We start from the raw sequence: 18,440 nt of genomic DNA on the forward strand, positions 1-18,440 counted from the left end.
ATATACTGCAAGCAAAACTTCCCTTTGGATTAGAATTACCTTCTCCTTTTCCATTTCTGCCAAGATTTGAAAAGGGATGGAGGGATAACATAATCCCACACTTTGTAAATCTACTTAATATCCAAAGAAATTAGTTAGGCTATTATTCATCCTATGTAAAGTGCTTTCATTTACCATGATCACACAAAGTAAAATGAAAGAAATTTTTTTTGGTGGGGGAAAAAAAAAAAAGAACACTTAAAATAATTTTTTATGGTTGGCATAAATCTGTTCATCTGCTTTTTCTGAAAATCTGGTGGGTGATTTGCTTTAAGGATCTGATGAAAACTTAGTGTATGTATTATATATTACTGTATAACACACATATACATACACACATATATAGGCAATCACACAGAGGCAGGCCTCAGTTCTCCAAGACAACATATGGCACACAGCTTGCTTATTACAGAGCAGCAAAAGCATTGCCTTGAGGCACACCTCCCCTACCAGCAGAAGCCATCCGATGGCAAAAGAGCAAATTCCAGCTATGTATGCCTTCAACTCCACCAAAATAGTCAAGTCTTTTTGACAGACTATTAGAGACTGAACAACATTTTTACTGAAGGAAAAAGTATGAGTGCTGAGACCAGAGCTGGTCTAAGCTCCAGCTGATACCCAGTAAGAAAGCGTGTGGAAAGCAAGAGAAAGAGAATTTATCTTTACATGAACTAAGCCATGCTGGAGCAGACATTACAACATCCGTAGGTGTGTGACAGTGATTACCAGTGATTAGAGGAAAGGGTAAGAAATAAAACCAGGAAGGAAGGCTAATAAAGTGTCATTTAATTACACTGCTCAAAACAAAAACTCCACACTACAACAAAAATAGCATGAAAGCAATAATTTTGCTGAATTATCGTTTCTTGAGAGCAAACCCCACAGATTTATTTTGCCTAATTTTCAGATATGCTGAACTCCTTTTGAGAGAGAGAGAGGGAAAATTCATGGCACGCAGCACTTCTAAAAATTGAATTTCATGTTGCCATCTACTAAAAAGTAATACAGAAAAATACTCTAGAATAAGACTGCCAGAAACTGCCAACACGCACAATTCAAAAGAGGTGGCAGATCAATGCTATGGCAGTAATAGCCAATATATAGCAAAAGAAAAGCAGAAATACTTTGATCAGCTGCAAGCTCTAAACTAAACTCTTGAAATTAACCACAGATGATTCACAGACACTGGAGAGCAGAGGAAGATTAGAAACAAGTGGTATTTAGTGAGGCATATAATGGCCAGACAAAGAACTACCGCCAAACACAAGGCATATAATGGCCAAAGAACTACTGCCAACCACGTATGCTGCTTTTCTACAGTGCCAGGCAGAAGTCAGTCTTCCTTTTAAGCAAGTGAGAGTATGGACTATTCACACGTATCATGCATGGACACTACAAAGTACTGTGTATGCTGTGAAATGATGGCAGCCCTTTGGTGAGAAGTGCTCAGCACTTTATAGATCAAACCTAAGGAATGGAAAAAAAAATGGCAACAGCTGACCATGAACAAATGAATGAACATGCTGTAATGAGAGAAAAAAAATCCCACAAGGGAAAGGTTTAGCCATGCAACTTGCTCAGCTTAGCTGGTGAAAGCAGAAAGAACAAGAGGGTAGGACACAGTGCTTTAGAAAATGCGCTCGGTCCCACAGGCTGAGCCCCAGTTCTTACTACCGCATTAGACTGGAGCAAGCAACTAGCAGGAGGAAGGATGTTCTTAAAAGCAGAGTAGTAACTGCTGCATCTGTTTGGACTTAATGTCCTCAGAGCTGCTTTAAAGAGGTTTCACACTCTGACAAGCATTTTGTGCATAAGCACATATGAGAAAGAGTGAGTCAGTACTAGAGTTAGCAATTAAATCCACACTCTGACCCATGTATTCAAAAACACACCATCAGACCTTCTGAAGCTGGCTGATTGGGGGATGGGATAGAGTGATCTTGCCTTCAGTCTTTGGTTCAAATTTAAACTGAGTTCAGGCTTTTATTTCAAAAAAGTTACCCGATAGATTTGTCACATTTTACGTGGAGCACAGTGGTGACAGCATTCAATCCCCCTTAACACAAACTAGTCTCCCATCAAATCAGCCCAACAACCGTCACCTTTTATCAACTATGCTGGAAGCAAATAGAAGGATGAACAGTCCTTTTCCAGAATATTGCAATACTGCAGGGAATATATCCATTTACAGGAGAAAGAAAACCTAAATTACACATAAACCATCTGAATAAATCATCAAACACAGAGCACTTTATCTGACTCCACTGTAATGCTGAAGGGTCATACCCAGAAAGGTAAAGCAGCAGTGGGAAGTTAGATGCACCATCCTGCTTCCAAGAATCATCCTGATTTCTTTTAGTAAGCTCCCACTATAGATCATCTCACTACCAAAATCTTACATAAAGCAATGATACATTCACTGTGCACATAAATTTCACATTAATTTTATTTGTCTCCATCTTTTTGCAAAGTCTTCTAAGGACAACAGTACCATCAGACATCATAGAAGCAAACTTTGGCTAGCATCCACCTGTGAAGACTAACATGCAGGCTCAGAAAAAAACCCTCTCTCCATTATCCACAACAGTTTTCATACTCATATTCCCTAGTGCACATTCCTAGCATAGAAGTCCATAAGAAAGCAGAAAGGAAAAATCCATACTAACAGAACATTACTGATTCTATGGGATCATACATTGAAGACTTATGATAAGTTTCATAAAACTACTCATCCATTAGCTTGCAAAAATAGAAGACATTGTAATCTTAAAGAAGATCCATAAACCATCATACATTTTAAGACAGCCTTTTATCCAGAGAAATTAAGATATCTACTGTATCTTAGATGCATACAAAGTTAAGCACTTAATTTTGTACTAAGGACTTAATTTTAAAATTCACAAACTCCTGAAAAGACATCTTCATATTTCATTTGTGATAGGCTTCTTTAGTTTAGCTTAATGCTCCTTTTTTTTTTTGCTTTAAGCTAAAATAAGCTTGCTTCAACTGAAATAACAGAGAAGACATTCAGCAATTTTTTATTAAGTTGTTTTACACTCGTACTCTGATTTTAACCTCTGCAACTCCCCATGGTGACAATGTTATCAATTGCCTTCATAGGACGCTAAAGGTTTTTAAATTTATAGCCATGCTCATTTCAGTCAGGCTGCAGTGCACAGGCGTCACAAACCTACAGCAACATAAAACATCAAACACGTAATTTTGCCATACGTCTTGGTAGCATCAGAAATACAGCTCAGAACTTCCTGATTCGAAGTGCCATTTGAGCTGAAGGCATCTCCATGTGCAGTTCAGAGCAGGAAGGCTGCTACACGCCACAGAGGGCAATGCACCAGAGCCTGCCTCATGTCATGCTGCCTTTTCAGACAAGGGGACTAGACATCATCCAATTGTCAGGAACATACCTATTGAAGACAACATTTTCTTCATCATCGCTGCTTTTCCCTCCATCAGATCAGCTACAACTTTGTTTCTGGAAATGATCTCAGAACTATGGATCCAAGAGCTGGGATACTCATGCCTGTCCATTTTAAGTGCTCCACACGTTACCGCATGTTGCAGTGGGATATTATGCCCTTGCTCATGAGAAAACACCAGCCAGGTGCTGCACCCACCTTCATAATCAGACTCCGGTGCTCCTCAGACTGACTGAAGTTCGCGCCTATTTCAAAGATACCCATCGTTCCTTCCTCACACAGGCTCATCCAGGTGTGATATTCTTCATGCTCTGGCAGTCTATCCCAGAATGTCTTGAAGACCTCCCAGACTGCTTCCTGACACACTGAAGGCACAAGAAAGGTCTGGTGTTAGTACAACAGGAGTGCTTCCACAGCATGGGTGGCCAGGATAGTGTTGTCCAAATGTTGTATGCTTTTCAGTACATTAATATATAGAACACAGTGACTATACACCTACGTGTAAATGTGTAAGGCATTGAAGGGACTGAGTATTGGGTTTGCGTGGCAAGGTTTTGGTAGCTGTGCGGCTATAGGAGTAGCTTCTGTGAGAAGCTGCTAGAAGCTTCCCCCATGTCCAACAGAGCCAATGCCAGCCGGCTCCAAGACGAACCCGCAGCTGGCCAAGGCCAAGACCATCAGCAACGGTGGTAGCGCCTCTGTGATAACATGTTAAAGAAAGGGGGGGAAAAAAACCCTGCGCAATGCCAGCAGCAGTCAGAAGACAGGAGTGAGAATATGTGAAAGAAACAACTCTGCAGACACCAAGGTCACTGAAGAAGGAGGGGCAGGAGGTGCTCCAGGCACCGGAGCAGAGATTCCCCTGCAGCCCGTGGTGAAGACCATGGTGAGGCAGGCTGTCCCCCCGCAGCCCATGGAGGTTAATGGTGGAGCAGATATCCACCTGCAGCCTGTGGAAGACCCCATACCGGAGCAGGTGGATGCTCAAAGGAGGCTGTGACCCCATGGGAAGCCCATGCTGGAGCAGGCTCCTGGCAGGACCTGTGGAGAGAGGAGCCCATGGTGGGGCAAGTTTGCTGGCAGGACTTGTGACCCTGTGGGGGACCCGCGCTGGAGCAGTCTGTTCCTGAAGGACTGCACCCCGTGGAAGGGACCCACGCTGGAGCAGTTTGTGAAGAAATGCAGCCCGTGGGAAGGACTCATGTTGGAGAAGTTCATGGAGAACTGTCTCCCATGGGAGGGACCCCACACTGGAGCAGAGGAAGAGTGTGAGGAGTCCTCCCCCTGAGGAGAAACGAGTGGCAGAGACAAGGTGTGATGAACTGACCACAACCCCCATTCCCCATCCCCTGTGCTGCTGGGGGGGAAGGAGGTAGAGAATTCCGGAGTAAAGCTGAGCCTGGGAAGAAGGGAGGGGTGGGGGGAAGGTGTTTTAAGATTTGGTTTTATTTCTCATTATCCTACTCTGATTTGATTGGTTATAAATTAAATTAATTTTCCCCAAGCCGAATCTGGTTTTGCCCGTGATGGTAATTGGTGAATGATCTCCCTGTCCTTGTCTTGACCCACGAGCCTTTCATTATATTTTTTCTCCCCTGTCCAGCTGAGGAAGGGGAGTGATAGAGCTGCTTTGGTGGGCACCTGGTGTCCAGCCAGGGTCAACCCACTACAGACTGACAGTGAAGATCTGGTGGATCTTCCACCCTCATACTTTTTCCCCCCCTGATTTTTTTTACTTCATTAAAGAAAAAAAGAAGAGAGCAAGAGAGAGCGCACTTGTGTCCTAACAACCATCAAGAACAACAGTATTTTCACTGAGTGAAACTGCCCTTAATCAATGGGTCAATTTTTTAGAAAATTTAGAAAACCAAAATATGGCAAATGTCCTCACAGAAAGTAGAGCTGGAGCTTAATTTGTAAGAATGATAGTTGCACTGATCAAAGTTTTAGAGGCTCAATCAGTTACAATCCCTTTGGACTCACCTTTACACAGAATTTAAAATAAGTTTCAGAAATTATAATTGCATTAATAATTTGAGAAACAAGGCGGGATGATGACACAACAACCTAATATGCTAAGAAATAAGCCAATTTCTAACCCTACTGCATGTATGCACTGAGAAAGAACTAGACATCTCTGACTGAACAGACAGTCTGCAAACTAAGAGTTAAATTATCTTGTACTATGTCAGGTGCTTTAACCTCCCTATCTTGCATGTGCTCTTTGCCAGTCAGAGCAGTTGGTCGCGTAACACTCAAGCAAGAACCCCTCTGTGACCCAGGATAACTGGAGGAGAGGAAGATTTATAGGATTTTCCTTGTGTCCTGGAAGAGAGCAACGTTAAAAGGAGAGCAACTCTAAAAACCATTCACAGCAGATGCCAGCCTGGAGTAGTAGCAGACAAACCTGCTTTTTGGCCTTAATCGGATTTCGCTACTTATATATACACAGTTCAGCAGAGGAATGCTTTGCATTCAGGGAAAGTCCTGACATCATAAGCAAGACCCTACAGGAGACTGACCATGAGTCTATCTTTGGAAAGTGATTTTCTTCAATCAGCTTAAAAATATGCTCCAGGCTGCCAAAACCAGTACCTTACTGCTATTTCTTCTTGATACTCTGTATTCTGAATACCAAAAAAGATTAAATGTACTTGTGTAAAACTTAACGCATAGATCACATATGGGAAACATACCTTCATTCAACCAAGTGATGGACATTTTTCTTAAATGCAAAGGCTTTATAAATAACAACCTTAAGGAACTGTTTCACAGGCAGTAGCACCCTTAAAGCTTAGCTGATTCTGGCATGCTGGATGGCATCTTGCAGAAAAATCTCTTTTCTCCACCCGAATTTCAGTTTACCAGAGCAGTTGAGACCATTTCTCCATTGTGGAACTCTACAGATACACAGATATCTCTCACTTCCGTGCCACACTCCTGACAGCTTTCCTACATGGAGATTAGCCTTGTAGCTCATTTGATACGTATGACTAGAGAAGAATACAGTCCTCAAACTCTGCATTAGTAACTGTCAGTGGTATATTACTGCTCTAGCAACTCTCCAGCTTCCGGGTAGTTAACTTTATCTGTAAGACACAGTAATTAGGTAAGGAGTATTGGAGATGCTTCCAATCAGTTTTGCTTATGCATCTTTATTAATCAGAAATAAATAGCCAAATCTACAAGCATCTGTGCACCCTCTCACATTCCCCCTCAAGTTCTGTTTGCTTCCTCAGCAGCTGAGGAAGCAAACTCTTTGAGGCAGGGACCACATTTCCATATGACCTCTCCACAGACCTCAGGCAATGAAGCCGTGATCCTGCTCCAGGATTTCTGGATCCTGCTGGAGTACTAATAAGCTTCCTGAAGCAGAATAACATCTGTAGTATCCCCTCTACCATCCCACTCATAAGAGCTGGAGCAGACCAGGAAGAGACCAAAGTCTAGTTTCAAATCCAGAAGCCTACACTAAGGAGTAGCACTCGCTCTCATTTCTTTTGGCAGTACTTGTATCCTGCATTCTGACTAACGGATCTTTCGCTGCAGGTGCAACATTGTACAGCAACAATCCTGCAATGAGATTATTCCCTGTGGCTAGGATAAGTCTTCAGCAGGCTATCAGTGAGAGATGAAGCTATGGCAATAGCTTGCAAACGCATTGCAGTGGCACTATCTAATCCTACAGTTTTCAAATGGCAAAGGACTGTCTTTCCAGTTGCAAGAAATAATTGGCAGTAATAATTGAAGGTAGTTTTCCTTAATGCTCTTAAATAAGTTTAATCTCTTTTTTAAAATAAATGTGATGAGTCAGTGTCTTGCCTGAATACAAGCTGCTGCTGTATGAACAGTTGTCCCAGTCAGCTCCCAATAGATTAAGGATTTGCTGTGTATCCTTTCATTTGGGATTAGACACCCCAGTGAATTCCAATCCCAAAGGCTTTATGCCATCTGTGGGCTCCAAGCCCATTAATCAGACCTAAGCTGTCAGAACAGGGTCATATTTTCTGTGGAAAGAGGAAAGGGGACGCGGATAAGGAGTCACATTCTGTCCTCTCTAGCCTGTGTCCTATCTAGCTGTTTCCACTGCAGCAAGCAGTAACAAGTTGGACAACATGGTGCAAACTGCTTCCGTATTCAGAAGGAAAAGGCTGGCCCATTCCTTCCTCGCGAGTAGTCTGAGGGTTTGTTAGTTCTGACACACTGGGAGGGACTGAAAACCCCAGGCAAACATCTACCATGACTGCCATTTACACACTTCTGTTAGCCTTGCCCAGGAAACCGCATCCTCAGCCATGGTGACCACACACAGTCACCCCACAACTTTGTTGACACACAGTCCATCTTGTCATTGTCCTGTTTATTCCAACTGGCTAGTGTGTAAAGCAGGGGATCGCTTTGCAGGATAACAAATCCAGGCTGTAAGGGCTCAACCCAAGAACCATCCCCAAGCATGCTTACCTATATGGTGTTCAAGAGCAAATTCGTAGCCTGGCTAAGTAAAGGAACAATTTTGTTTCAGTCTTTCTTTCTCATATACCTTTTCAATGTTTTCAGTTAGGTGAGAGTTGCCACTCCAAGCACAGAAAAAGAACAGCGCAGTTCATAGAATCATAGAATCATTGAGGTTGGAAAAGACCTCTAAGATCATCGAGTCCAACCATCAACCCAACACCACCAGGCCCACTAAACCATGTCCCTAAGCGCCTCATCTACACGTCTTTAAAATACCTCCAGGGATGGGGACTCCACCACTTCCCTGGGCAGCCTGTTCCAATGTTTCACCACTCTTTCAGTAAAGAAATTTTTCCTTACATCCAATCTAAACCTCCCCTGGCGCAACTTGAGGCCATTTCCTCTCGTCCTATCGCTTGTTACTTCGGAGAAAAGACCAACACCCACCTCGCTACAACCTCCTTTCAGGTAGTTGTAGAGAGCGATGAGGTCTCCCCTCAGCCTCCTTTTCTCCAGGCTGAACAGTCCCAGTTCCCTCAGCCGCTCCTCATAAGACTTGTGCTCCAGACCCCTCACCAGCCTCGTTGCCCTTCTCTGGACACGCTCCAGCACCTCAACGTCCTTCTTGTAGTGAGGGGCCCAAAACTGAACACAGTATTCGAGGTGCGGCCTCACCAGGGCCGAGTACAGGGGCACAATCACTTCCCTACTCCTACTGGCCACACTATTTCTGATACAGGCCAGGATGCCATTGGCCTTCTTGGCCGCCTGGGCACACTGCCGGCTCATGTTCAGCCGGCTGTCGACCAGCACCCCCAGGTCCTTTTCCGCCAGGCAGCTTTCCAGCCACTCTTCCCCAAGCCTGTAGCGCTGCATGGGGTTGTTGTGGCCAAAGTGCAGGACCCGGCACTTGGCCTTGTTGAACCTCATACAGTTGGCCTGGGCCCATCCATCCAGCCTGTCCAGGTCCCTCTGCAGAGCCTTCCTACCCTCGAGCAGATCAACACTCCCACCCAACTTGGTGTCGTCTGCAAACTTACTGAGGGTGCACTCAATCCCCTCATCCAGATCATCAATAAAGATATTAAACAAGACCGGCCCCAGTACTGAGCCCTGGGGAACACCGCTCGTGACCGGCCGCCAACTGGATGTAACTCCATTCACCACAACTCTCTGGGCCCGGCCGTCCAGCCAGTTTTTGACCCAGCGCAGAGTCCACCTGTCTAAGCCGTGAGCCGCCAGCTTCTCGAGGAGAATGATGCTACGAGTTTCTTCAGTGTGGTTCAAATCACGCTCATGTGAAGAAAGAGACAAGCATGATTCTATCTCCCATCTCTCCTTCAGGTATGTCAAAGAGGGAGCCAGTTCTTATCATGGCTTCACTGACGTGGCCACTCAGGGAACTGAAGAGACACCACCCTCACAGTGCGTTCAAGTTCCATAATAAGTGTGATTCAGCTTCTTTTAACTTGAAAGCGGAGCCCACCCCTGTCAAGGGTTTTCGACTATCTGCTGGCCAGGGAGGTTTTTCAAAGTTGCTTATCAACAAATTATTGAGAACTCCCATATAAGAAAACCATGGTTTTCATAACTAGATTATAAGCATTCTGAGACTCTGTAGACAAAACTTGGAGACATAAAAATGTAAACAAAGTAAACAGGACTTGACTGGAAGCTTCAGTAAATAACTATATTTTACTGTATAAAAATAATTCACTCTTTCCTTTCTGACCTTCCAGCAACTTGCCAGTATCTGTGCCACATATACTATCTACATATGTTGACAATAAATGAAGCAATTTTTGACTAATATTTAAAATAGCAACTCCTTGAAACCAAAACAGAAAATAAAAGAAAATGAGAGTCAAAGGGGGCACAAAAAACCAAACAGATTTACCAGTAAGCTTTTTGACTAGCAATGTAACTTTGAATTTTAAATATAAAATGTTTAAAGTAGATAGGGAATGGAAAAAAATTGTAGCATCAGAGGTTGCAATAAATTGACAGGTGCTCAACAGTTCAGAGTTATGACTGAAGCTGCTTGCTTAGTACAATATGTGGTGTTAACATACTCCAACTATTAAGTAAAATAAATCTGCTGTACAGGCTTTGTGTGATGGTCTTTCCAGGAATTAGGTTTCTAAGACTAGCTGCAAACCCCTTAAAAACCAACCAAGTAGCCAGCCCTGCCAGGATCAGGAAGGAACAGCTGAGCAGACCCAGTAGTGCTGCCACATGCCACCTGAAGAGCAGATCAGCCCTCAGGGCACGTGAGAAGAACCTGTCTTTATGGCTAGATCTCACACCAAACTTTCACTAGGCCTGCTACAGGGGTAGCCACGGGCACAGATATATGGGACAGCATTAGCAAACCAGGCCCTGGAGGAGATAGGATTTGCAATGAGGCCTCTAATCCCTGGCAAACAATACTGATTAAAAGCGTGATAAAATCGAGATCAATCTTTTAAGGCAGCGAGCTAAGAGCCTTGGAGCTACACGTGGGTGGGAAGGTAAGCTCCTCTAGAAAATTACTTCCTTCATCCCATGGCTGCAGTAATACATAACTTGTATTTTAGTGTTAACTGATCTCTTGGCTACTTTGCAATTTTCCTCTGAAGAATTCAAAGGTTAAAAAAATGAAGGCCTATGAGATAAAGAGAGGCTCCCTCCTACAGAGATGCGATCGTTCCAGCTGTCTACAGGAAAGTAAGTAGGTACGCAGAAGACGTGTAACTGACTGACACAACAAACCAGAATTCAAACCAAGAGTGCAAACCAGATGGCTTGTTCTGCAGTTTTTCCCCAAAGTACATTTTGCATGCACATACTACATTTTGCATGTACTCCATCCTGAAATGCCTCAGAAATTAGAAGTCAGTTAACTCATCACTCAGATAATCATCTTCAAGGTGAGAGGCGAGGTAGGAAAAATTGAAAGATCAGCATGTTTGGCCCATGCCCTTGTGCAAACTTCCACTTGAGCAAAGTATCATAGGCACTTAAAGTAGGCAAGGTCTTGACTTTTAAAGGCCGTAACAGGTTTCAAAGGCTGCCACAGAAAGCTGGACATGTAGTAAGACCATGTGAATCCCAGTATACCTACTCCGGAAGCCGAAAAGCCCAGCCCTTGGGAGCTTATCTGCTTCAAATGCAGTGTCTACGCTCAAGTAATACTTACAAATAATAGAGAATATCCTGAAAAGATTAAGATAAATTGTATTTCAGCCAAAAAAATTCCAGATAGGCAGGCACAAGCTCTTTTCAGTCCTATGAATCTGCAGGAAAGGGTGAAAAAAAAGTTTATTTGAAGCTTCCTTTCCTAAAGACTTCATCATTGTTTTCAAAACCTCTAGCTAAGATCTGTGATGAGATGATCTCGGTCTCTCTCTGAAATTCTCCTGTATGGCTACCTCTCATGCACCTGGGTAGGATACAGCATCTCTGTGGCTCCAGTTTTACCATTCAGGATGCATTTATCTCTGAAATGAGAGACAATTAGCCTATTACACTCAGTCTGCGCTCAGGGATTTCTGAGGTTGAAGAAGGGGCACCACATGACAGCACTGGGCACCTAGTAGGGGGTAGGGTGGCTTTCTGGCCATTTGTGTAAGTGGGCAGTGCTGGAGTTTAATCCCAGTTAAATCCCATTAGCGCTTCTTAAGAGTTGAATCGTGTACAGTGGCTAGGAGCACTGAATCAGGCTGAATATTCTATTTTGAGGCAGCATGAGGCCTACTCCTTCTCCTCTCTAACAATTTCTGCACAACTGAATGGCTCAATTGCAGTGGGTTTTGATAAGGACTACAGTGACAGGGAGACTGACAGACACCTCTTAAGAGATCTCTCCTGCAAAGACTTCGTTAGCACTCGCTAAACGAATTAATACACATACATGCAGAGAAATCACTTCATCTACTGCTGAAATGCTTCTGTGTATGGCCTATAACATAGCAACCCTTAAACAACATACACAACAAACGAGGATTTTAAATTAAAATAGTTGAATGTGAATTAGCTAATCCACATGAAAGATATTTTCTTTGAACGCTAACGTATTAAACTCACACATAAAATATTCTCACCAGTAATATTTCAGTAACTACAAAGGAGTGTCTCATGCGGAAGGTCAAGCTTTTTAGAAGTATATGCTGACATCTAAAAATTCAAATGTAGAGGGAGACAGAACTAGACCTTCTACAAATAAACTTCAGAAATTTATTGGCTGAGTATGAGCTATGCATAATATGGGCCAGGGATGAGGGGTAAACAAGGAGAAAAGGCTCACTCAGCCAGACACTTTATTGTATGCTTGTTTAGCCAGGTACTTTTTATGACTTTTGACTGTTTGCTTTCATTGTTATTCAGCAAGATTTGAATAATTTGTAACATTTAGGATTTCAGCATCAAAATGAAACTTCACTCTTAACTCTGTCCATGTGCAGAACATAACATCATTATTTCTAACACTTCAGTAAATAGATTTGAAGTGACCAAAGAAAGAGGAAAAAGAGAAAGCTCAGTGCTATGCCCAAGATCTAGGGATTATAATCATGCATAGAACTTCATTCCTGAGAAATACCTTTTATTCTTTCCAAAGTTCCAAAAAGTCCTTGTCTCTCATCAGCTATGACACACTAGAATACGGTCTACTTCCTTCTTTGGTCAGTATCTTTAAATGCTATCTTTAGATTTTCAGCTTTATCTGAAGCTCTGGCTGACAAAAACGGCTCTGGCAGAGAGACTATCTGATCTACTCACGTGAACAGAAGATGTACTCACTCACGAGCATACACTGAACTGTTTAAGGCAGTGGATCACAGTACGAAAAAATGCAAAGAGAATTTAGGAAAAGTAGCCACCAGAGTAATTACATCTCGGAGGTGGCAAAGAGCAGCAGTATTAACCCTGAGCCACGGTGTCAAAACCCAGCAACCTTTGTTTTACCCAATTAACAGGCATAGGATAGGGAAATGGTACAAGCCGTGCTACCTTATCTTGTTTCTGGTTTACTGGCTAATTCAACTTCCAAGTCTACTACAATCCTCAGCCATCTACCGGCAATTTACACAAAAGGGAATGGACAGTTTCACTGAATTGTCTGCATAAGGTGACTGGTCACGGCAGACTTTTGGTCTGAGTGGGTATGGCTATTTTTCATACAATAATTTTTATTTAATGGGGCTTGGGCTACCACCTCCCTGTCAGCAGTAAAGAACATCATTATTCATAATCAACATCACCATATACGAAATCCCACTATTACATTTCCACAAAATCTGTTTTGGAAAACCTCCAGCTGCCCACCGGACACGCTTTGTGTTCATCACAACAGTCCAGCTATGAACCACCACTAGCTTTACATGACTCTTCCAGCAGCAGCCATAATATTACTACCATTTAAAAGGACGTGTTAAAAACACTCTATAAGACCCAACCCATAGGCCTACAGTACCCAATCTGTAAGCATCTGATTTCCATCTCCATAGTCTAAGAAATTAAATACAAAGCCAGCCAACAGCAGCAACCTCCGTATACAGCTACAAGAGATGCAGAGACTGTATCATACTGGGGAGTACAGAGACAATCATAGTCCCAGATTCGTCTCAAAAGAGACTGAAAATAATATCTTCTGCTAATGCAAAACTCAGTTTGTTCTGCAATGTGATTGACTGCAGGAATAAATCAGCACTTCAGAAATCTGTCTTCTAAACTGCAGGTGTGGAGAAACAAGTACAAAACCACCCATATTCTTGGCTGGTGCGTCTGAATACTAGAGTAATAGTAACAACCACCACCGAATAATCATACCATTACTTAGACTTTCATATGCTGAAGGGTGCTGCTGCTGTTTTAGAAAATAATTATTTTTCTCCAGATCCCTGTATTTTGCCACCCTTTGAATTTTTTTTAATGATTTATTATATATTTATCATATCTCTATCTTGTATCTTTTTAAGGCTAAAAAAATCCAGATGTTGTAGTCTGAAGAAAAAAAAAGCTGCACACTTAAGCCTACAGCTATATGACATAAGCACTTGCTTAAAGCCTATGAAAGAAACGTTCGTCAGTCAGTCTCTGACACTAATAGAGGCTTTAGCAAGCTAGCAAAAGCAAATAAAGCTAGGCGCTACAGATAGATAATTATATTCCCACCTGTTTCCTTCTAAGGCAGATATAGGCAGAACAAACGTAATCTGGATAATCAGCACATGCAAACCTTTTCTGTTTTTCTAACATGCTCTTATATCAAAACAGCAATCAACCTTTCCTTCCATGGGAGTGGCACTGTTCATTGCTGATAATAAAGTAAAACTAAGGAAAGAATAGATTGTATTGAAACCATCCTTTCTAGAGAAAGTATGGGATATTAAAGTCACTCCTTACTTCAACAGATACAGAATAAAAAGAAGATTCTAAAAATGCAGACTGAGGTTGAAAAATCAACAGATTCTGTGTACCTTCATATTTATTCCCTTGTGGGGTCAGTTATTTTTCTGATCACTGATAGTAGCTGGTCTCTGAGTGCTAAACAGTGACCACACTCTTTCCTAGGACTATTTGGTTGACAGTGCAGAGACAAGAAAGTCCATCTCACTATTTTATCACTACACTGATTCAGCAAGCTAGTAAAACCATGGTTTCAAGAAAAAGCTGGTGTATAGAATTCAATAACACTCAAGGAACAGCTTTACTGTGAATGAAAGTAACAGCATCATCAACTCTCACGTACCTCAGGTGCATTTACGCAGGATGTGATTAACTAGACATCACCAAATACTTATGGTGCAGTGGATTGCTGCTAACAGAATGAAGATGACAAATTGCTTGAACCAGACCTTGCTCGTCTTGCTGCTAATTAAAGTCACCTCTGCTACTTGCAGAGATCTTTTTCAAAAGTTTTACGTTAAAAGTGCTAAGGGCCGTCATAGCATCTCTGCTCAAGAAATCCTTGTGGGTTGTGGAGGCCGTAAGTCCAGTAGGGAAGCAGATGGACTAGGTGGATTTTGGTTCAACCTAGGGCCATTAAGTTCTAAATAAGCTTTTACAACCTAATTTACAGATTTTCCTTCTTTATTATCACTCACACTTTTGCTTACTTGGTATTGCCCTTGAATACTGCTGTCACAGATAATTGAGGAGTGACTGCAGTTAAAGCACATAGCATGGATTCATTCTGAGCAAAACAAAGAACAGTTGAGTATTACTGGGTGGACATAAACAAGAAGCTTGCAAAGCCTGTCAAACTGTCTGCGTGATCATCAATGTCGACATCCCTCGCAAGCTGGCCACAATTCATATTTGAATGAGGCTCTGATCCCATATAATTCCACTTTGTTCTTCAAATACATTCTTTACGTTTACTTTTACACAGACACTCAGCAACTCCTGGTTTTAATTGTTTTTCACTGCTCTAAGTGAATAAATTAGTTACCAGTGGGAGTTTCTTCTACAGGCACTCAAAAAAGTCTCGTTAAACGTGTCTCTGAACACCTTTTCTTCTCCTTTAAGTGACAGCAGCTCTTTCCCGTTTCACCATTACGTGCAAACACGTTAAGACACTGAATTATTTGAATGCTACAATGCAGAGACACACAAATACCAGAAAGTGCTGCATGACCTCGATGCCCCATTCCAATGTTGTCAGGCAGAAGGGTTAAAACACATCGTATTGCTGTAATACTTCAGCACATGAAAGAAGCTGTTACTGGGAATATTTCAGCTTTTCAGAGAAAGCTCTGTCGCACCAACTTCTACATCTTAAATCTACAGCCTGAGGCACAGAGATTGGCTTTCTAGACAAGAGAATATATTATGCTTTGCACAACCAGCCATAGTCAAAAGTCACATGGCTGAGGCACCAATGTCTCAGACTTGTCTCTGTTCTGAAAGATCCCTCCGTGAATTCTACTAGCGCTTGAAGAACACCAAATCAAACCAACAGGCTCTGTCATTTAGCTAACCTGTACATAACATCTATTTTTCTTAGCATTCAAATTGTTCTATGAGAAAGGATGAGTAATTATTAAACACTAACTGTGGTTTCAGGGACTGAGAGTTTTTATGATACATGCGTGTAACCAGAAGGTGTTTTTTTAGCTCAGAACAGCTCTCATAAGGAAGATTATCACAGAAAATGAAGTTTCTTGGGTAACAATGTATTTCCTATGGCCTGGTATTTATTACGTTTAAAAGCTTCATCTATTTTTTTTTTTAATAAATAAATGTTCTTTATAAATTACCCATGAGACGTACAATCACTTACCTCTGAGCCTGAAATATTTCAGATGGTTGGCAATAGCCTGCTCAACAGATTCATCAGGGCAGATCTTAACTCCACTGGGAAACAGAACGGACCGCTTCCTTCGTAATAGCAAATGCTCGTTGACCTGTTCAGCCTTCACGATGCCATTAAGCTTTTTCAGCTCAGGAGGCTGAGAAGGGTTTGCCAACTGCCAGCCACTGAGCTGAGGGGTTGATGAACCACCTTTAGCCTGTCCTCCTTCTGTAGCTGAATAACCTTCTGCTGTAAAATTAAAGCCACACATAAATTTCTCAGATGAGAGAGTGATGCAGTCATCTTACGTATCTTAATGCCATTGCTCTGGTCTCTGAAGGACATAACTCTGCTTTTTTTCTGTTAACAAAACCTGTCTGTATGACTGTACTATTATAAACAACCTTAAATTCTTTACAGCATCCCATCAAATGATAACATAACCTAAAGCCCTAACCCTGTGAATGCTAATGTTTTGTGTTTAACTTTCCTTCTGTGATTGGCTTGTTTAAGTCAATGGGACTGTATTTGTGAATAAACATGTACTTAGAAGCTTTCAGGGCCAGGAATGAAATAAGTAATTAATTAATTAACAAGTCCCCTTATTCCATACTTTCTTTCCACAAGAAACATGTATATCCCTTGCATCAAGAAAGCTGCTTGAATTGACAGCTAGCAAGTACACCTTTCACCACCATGAGATAGGTCCCTACCTGACTGGAGTGGGGAAAAGAAGAGAAGGGGAAAAAAGGGCTCGTCAGCTTCAGCTTTTTTAAAATTCCCTCGTATGTTAGTTGTTCCACATCACTCCAGAGGGAACTTTACAACTGAGGGGAGAATGTGTGTATGTGATTTTAGTCTGACAGTCTAATTCTCTATCCTCCACAGTCAGCTGGTCTGAAATTAGTTAATTCAACTTTCTTCTTTCATTTTTTCCCCAGAAAACATGACTGAAGAAGAATCACAATGAATCATTTATTAGAGAAAGAACAGTAATAAGTGTATGGCATATTTCATCCCATAGATTACGAGCTTATTCTGCAACTTTAAAGTCAATAGCACCTTTGATTTTGATGACTGAAAGATGAAGAATGGGGTTATTTTGATGGTATATTAATAGTCAGCTCTATTGCAGAAGACCACCACCAGATGGTACATCAGAGGGAGAAGGGAACATCAAAAAAGGTCACTAAGGCAAAAGCCCAATCTTTACCCAAACTGACACATCTTCAATGTGCATAAGCAGAAGACAGAACCCCACTTTTTAAGATTTACTACAAAATTATTAAAGAAAAAAGCACCAAGTAAAAAATTTCAGTATTTACTGTCTCTCAAAGTTGGAAAAAACTTGCCTCCTGTAGCTACATTCTACACTCAAAACAACACAAACATACAGTAATATCTCCTGGAAATCACTCTTAAGTATTCCATATTTACACTGATATCACAGCAGAGATTTGACCAAACATTTCTCTGTATTAGTCCCCTTCATTGTAATTAAGGCAGAGAGGTATTTTTATTTCTGCGCATTGCCATAGCTGAACTTTGAAAACAAGAATATGAATAAGATTTCTGCATTACCTGCAACTGTTTGAAGATCGCCTTTAATCATTCCCAAAACCGGAAAGCAAAGAAATGTTTTCCAAATGAAGCCAAACATACTTATTTGTGTCAAAAAAAGCAGCATGCAAGGAAAAAAAAAAAAAGAAAATCCCTTTTAGCAAAAGAACTGTTGTCTTTAACGTATCCTTGAACCAACCAGGAGCATTGCCCTTCTTGAAAATGTCTTGACGTCACGTATAATTATCTTTGGAAAAAACATTAGGTAAAAAAAGTCAACCAAGACATCCTGGGAATATTCTTTCCAAAGACAGTATTCCGCTTCAGTGAAGAAACAAGAAAAGGTGATGGAAGTAAACTCCTTGGAGCTAGCAGATGGACTGAGACAATTTTTTAATTTTAATCTGGCCAGCTAAGCTCTTTACCAGAGCTTGTCATACCATTAACAGACAGTCTAAACAAGGACAGCACCTTTCACATTTAATTAACCGTGATTTTTCATTGGCCCTTCAATTTCTGCCCTTTTTTAAAATCATGCTGACCACAAAACATCAGAGGGAGCACGCTAGTCTCCAGTGGAAGGTCTCAGTGTGTTTGTCTTCTGCTTGTACAAATATACGTATCTAAAAATGCACTGACTCGCTTAAACACTGATGGAGATGTAGGCAACACTG

The 18,440-nt window shown here is 41.7% G+C and overlaps 1 protein-coding gene across 1 annotated transcript in view; it reads right to left on the reverse strand.

Annotated features, from left to right (window-relative positions):
* Positions 1-17,866, reverse strand: part of IMPG2 (interphotoreceptor matrix proteoglycan 2) — a 63,161-nt gene extending 45,295 nt beyond the window's left edge. Inside the window, exons 1-3 of the mRNA XM_076328842.1 lie at positions 17,788-17,866; positions 16,195-16,440; positions 3,675-3,841 (exon numbers count right to left, since the gene is read on the reverse strand). Coding sequence (XP_076184957.1) covers positions 3,675-3,841; positions 16,195-16,440; positions 17,788-17,866 — 492 coding nt within the window. The remainder of the gene's footprint in view (positions 1-3,674; positions 3,842-16,194; positions 16,441-17,787) is intronic.
* Between the last annotated feature and the right edge of the window lie 574 nt (positions 17,867-18,440).

This window comes from Aptenodytes patagonicus, chromosome 1 (assembly GCF_965638725.1).
Source record: "Aptenodytes patagonicus chromosome 1, bAptPat1.pri.cur, whole genome shotgun sequence".
Classification (NCBI taxonomy): Eukaryota; Metazoa; Chordata; class Aves; order Sphenisciformes; family Spheniscidae; genus Aptenodytes; species Aptenodytes patagonicus.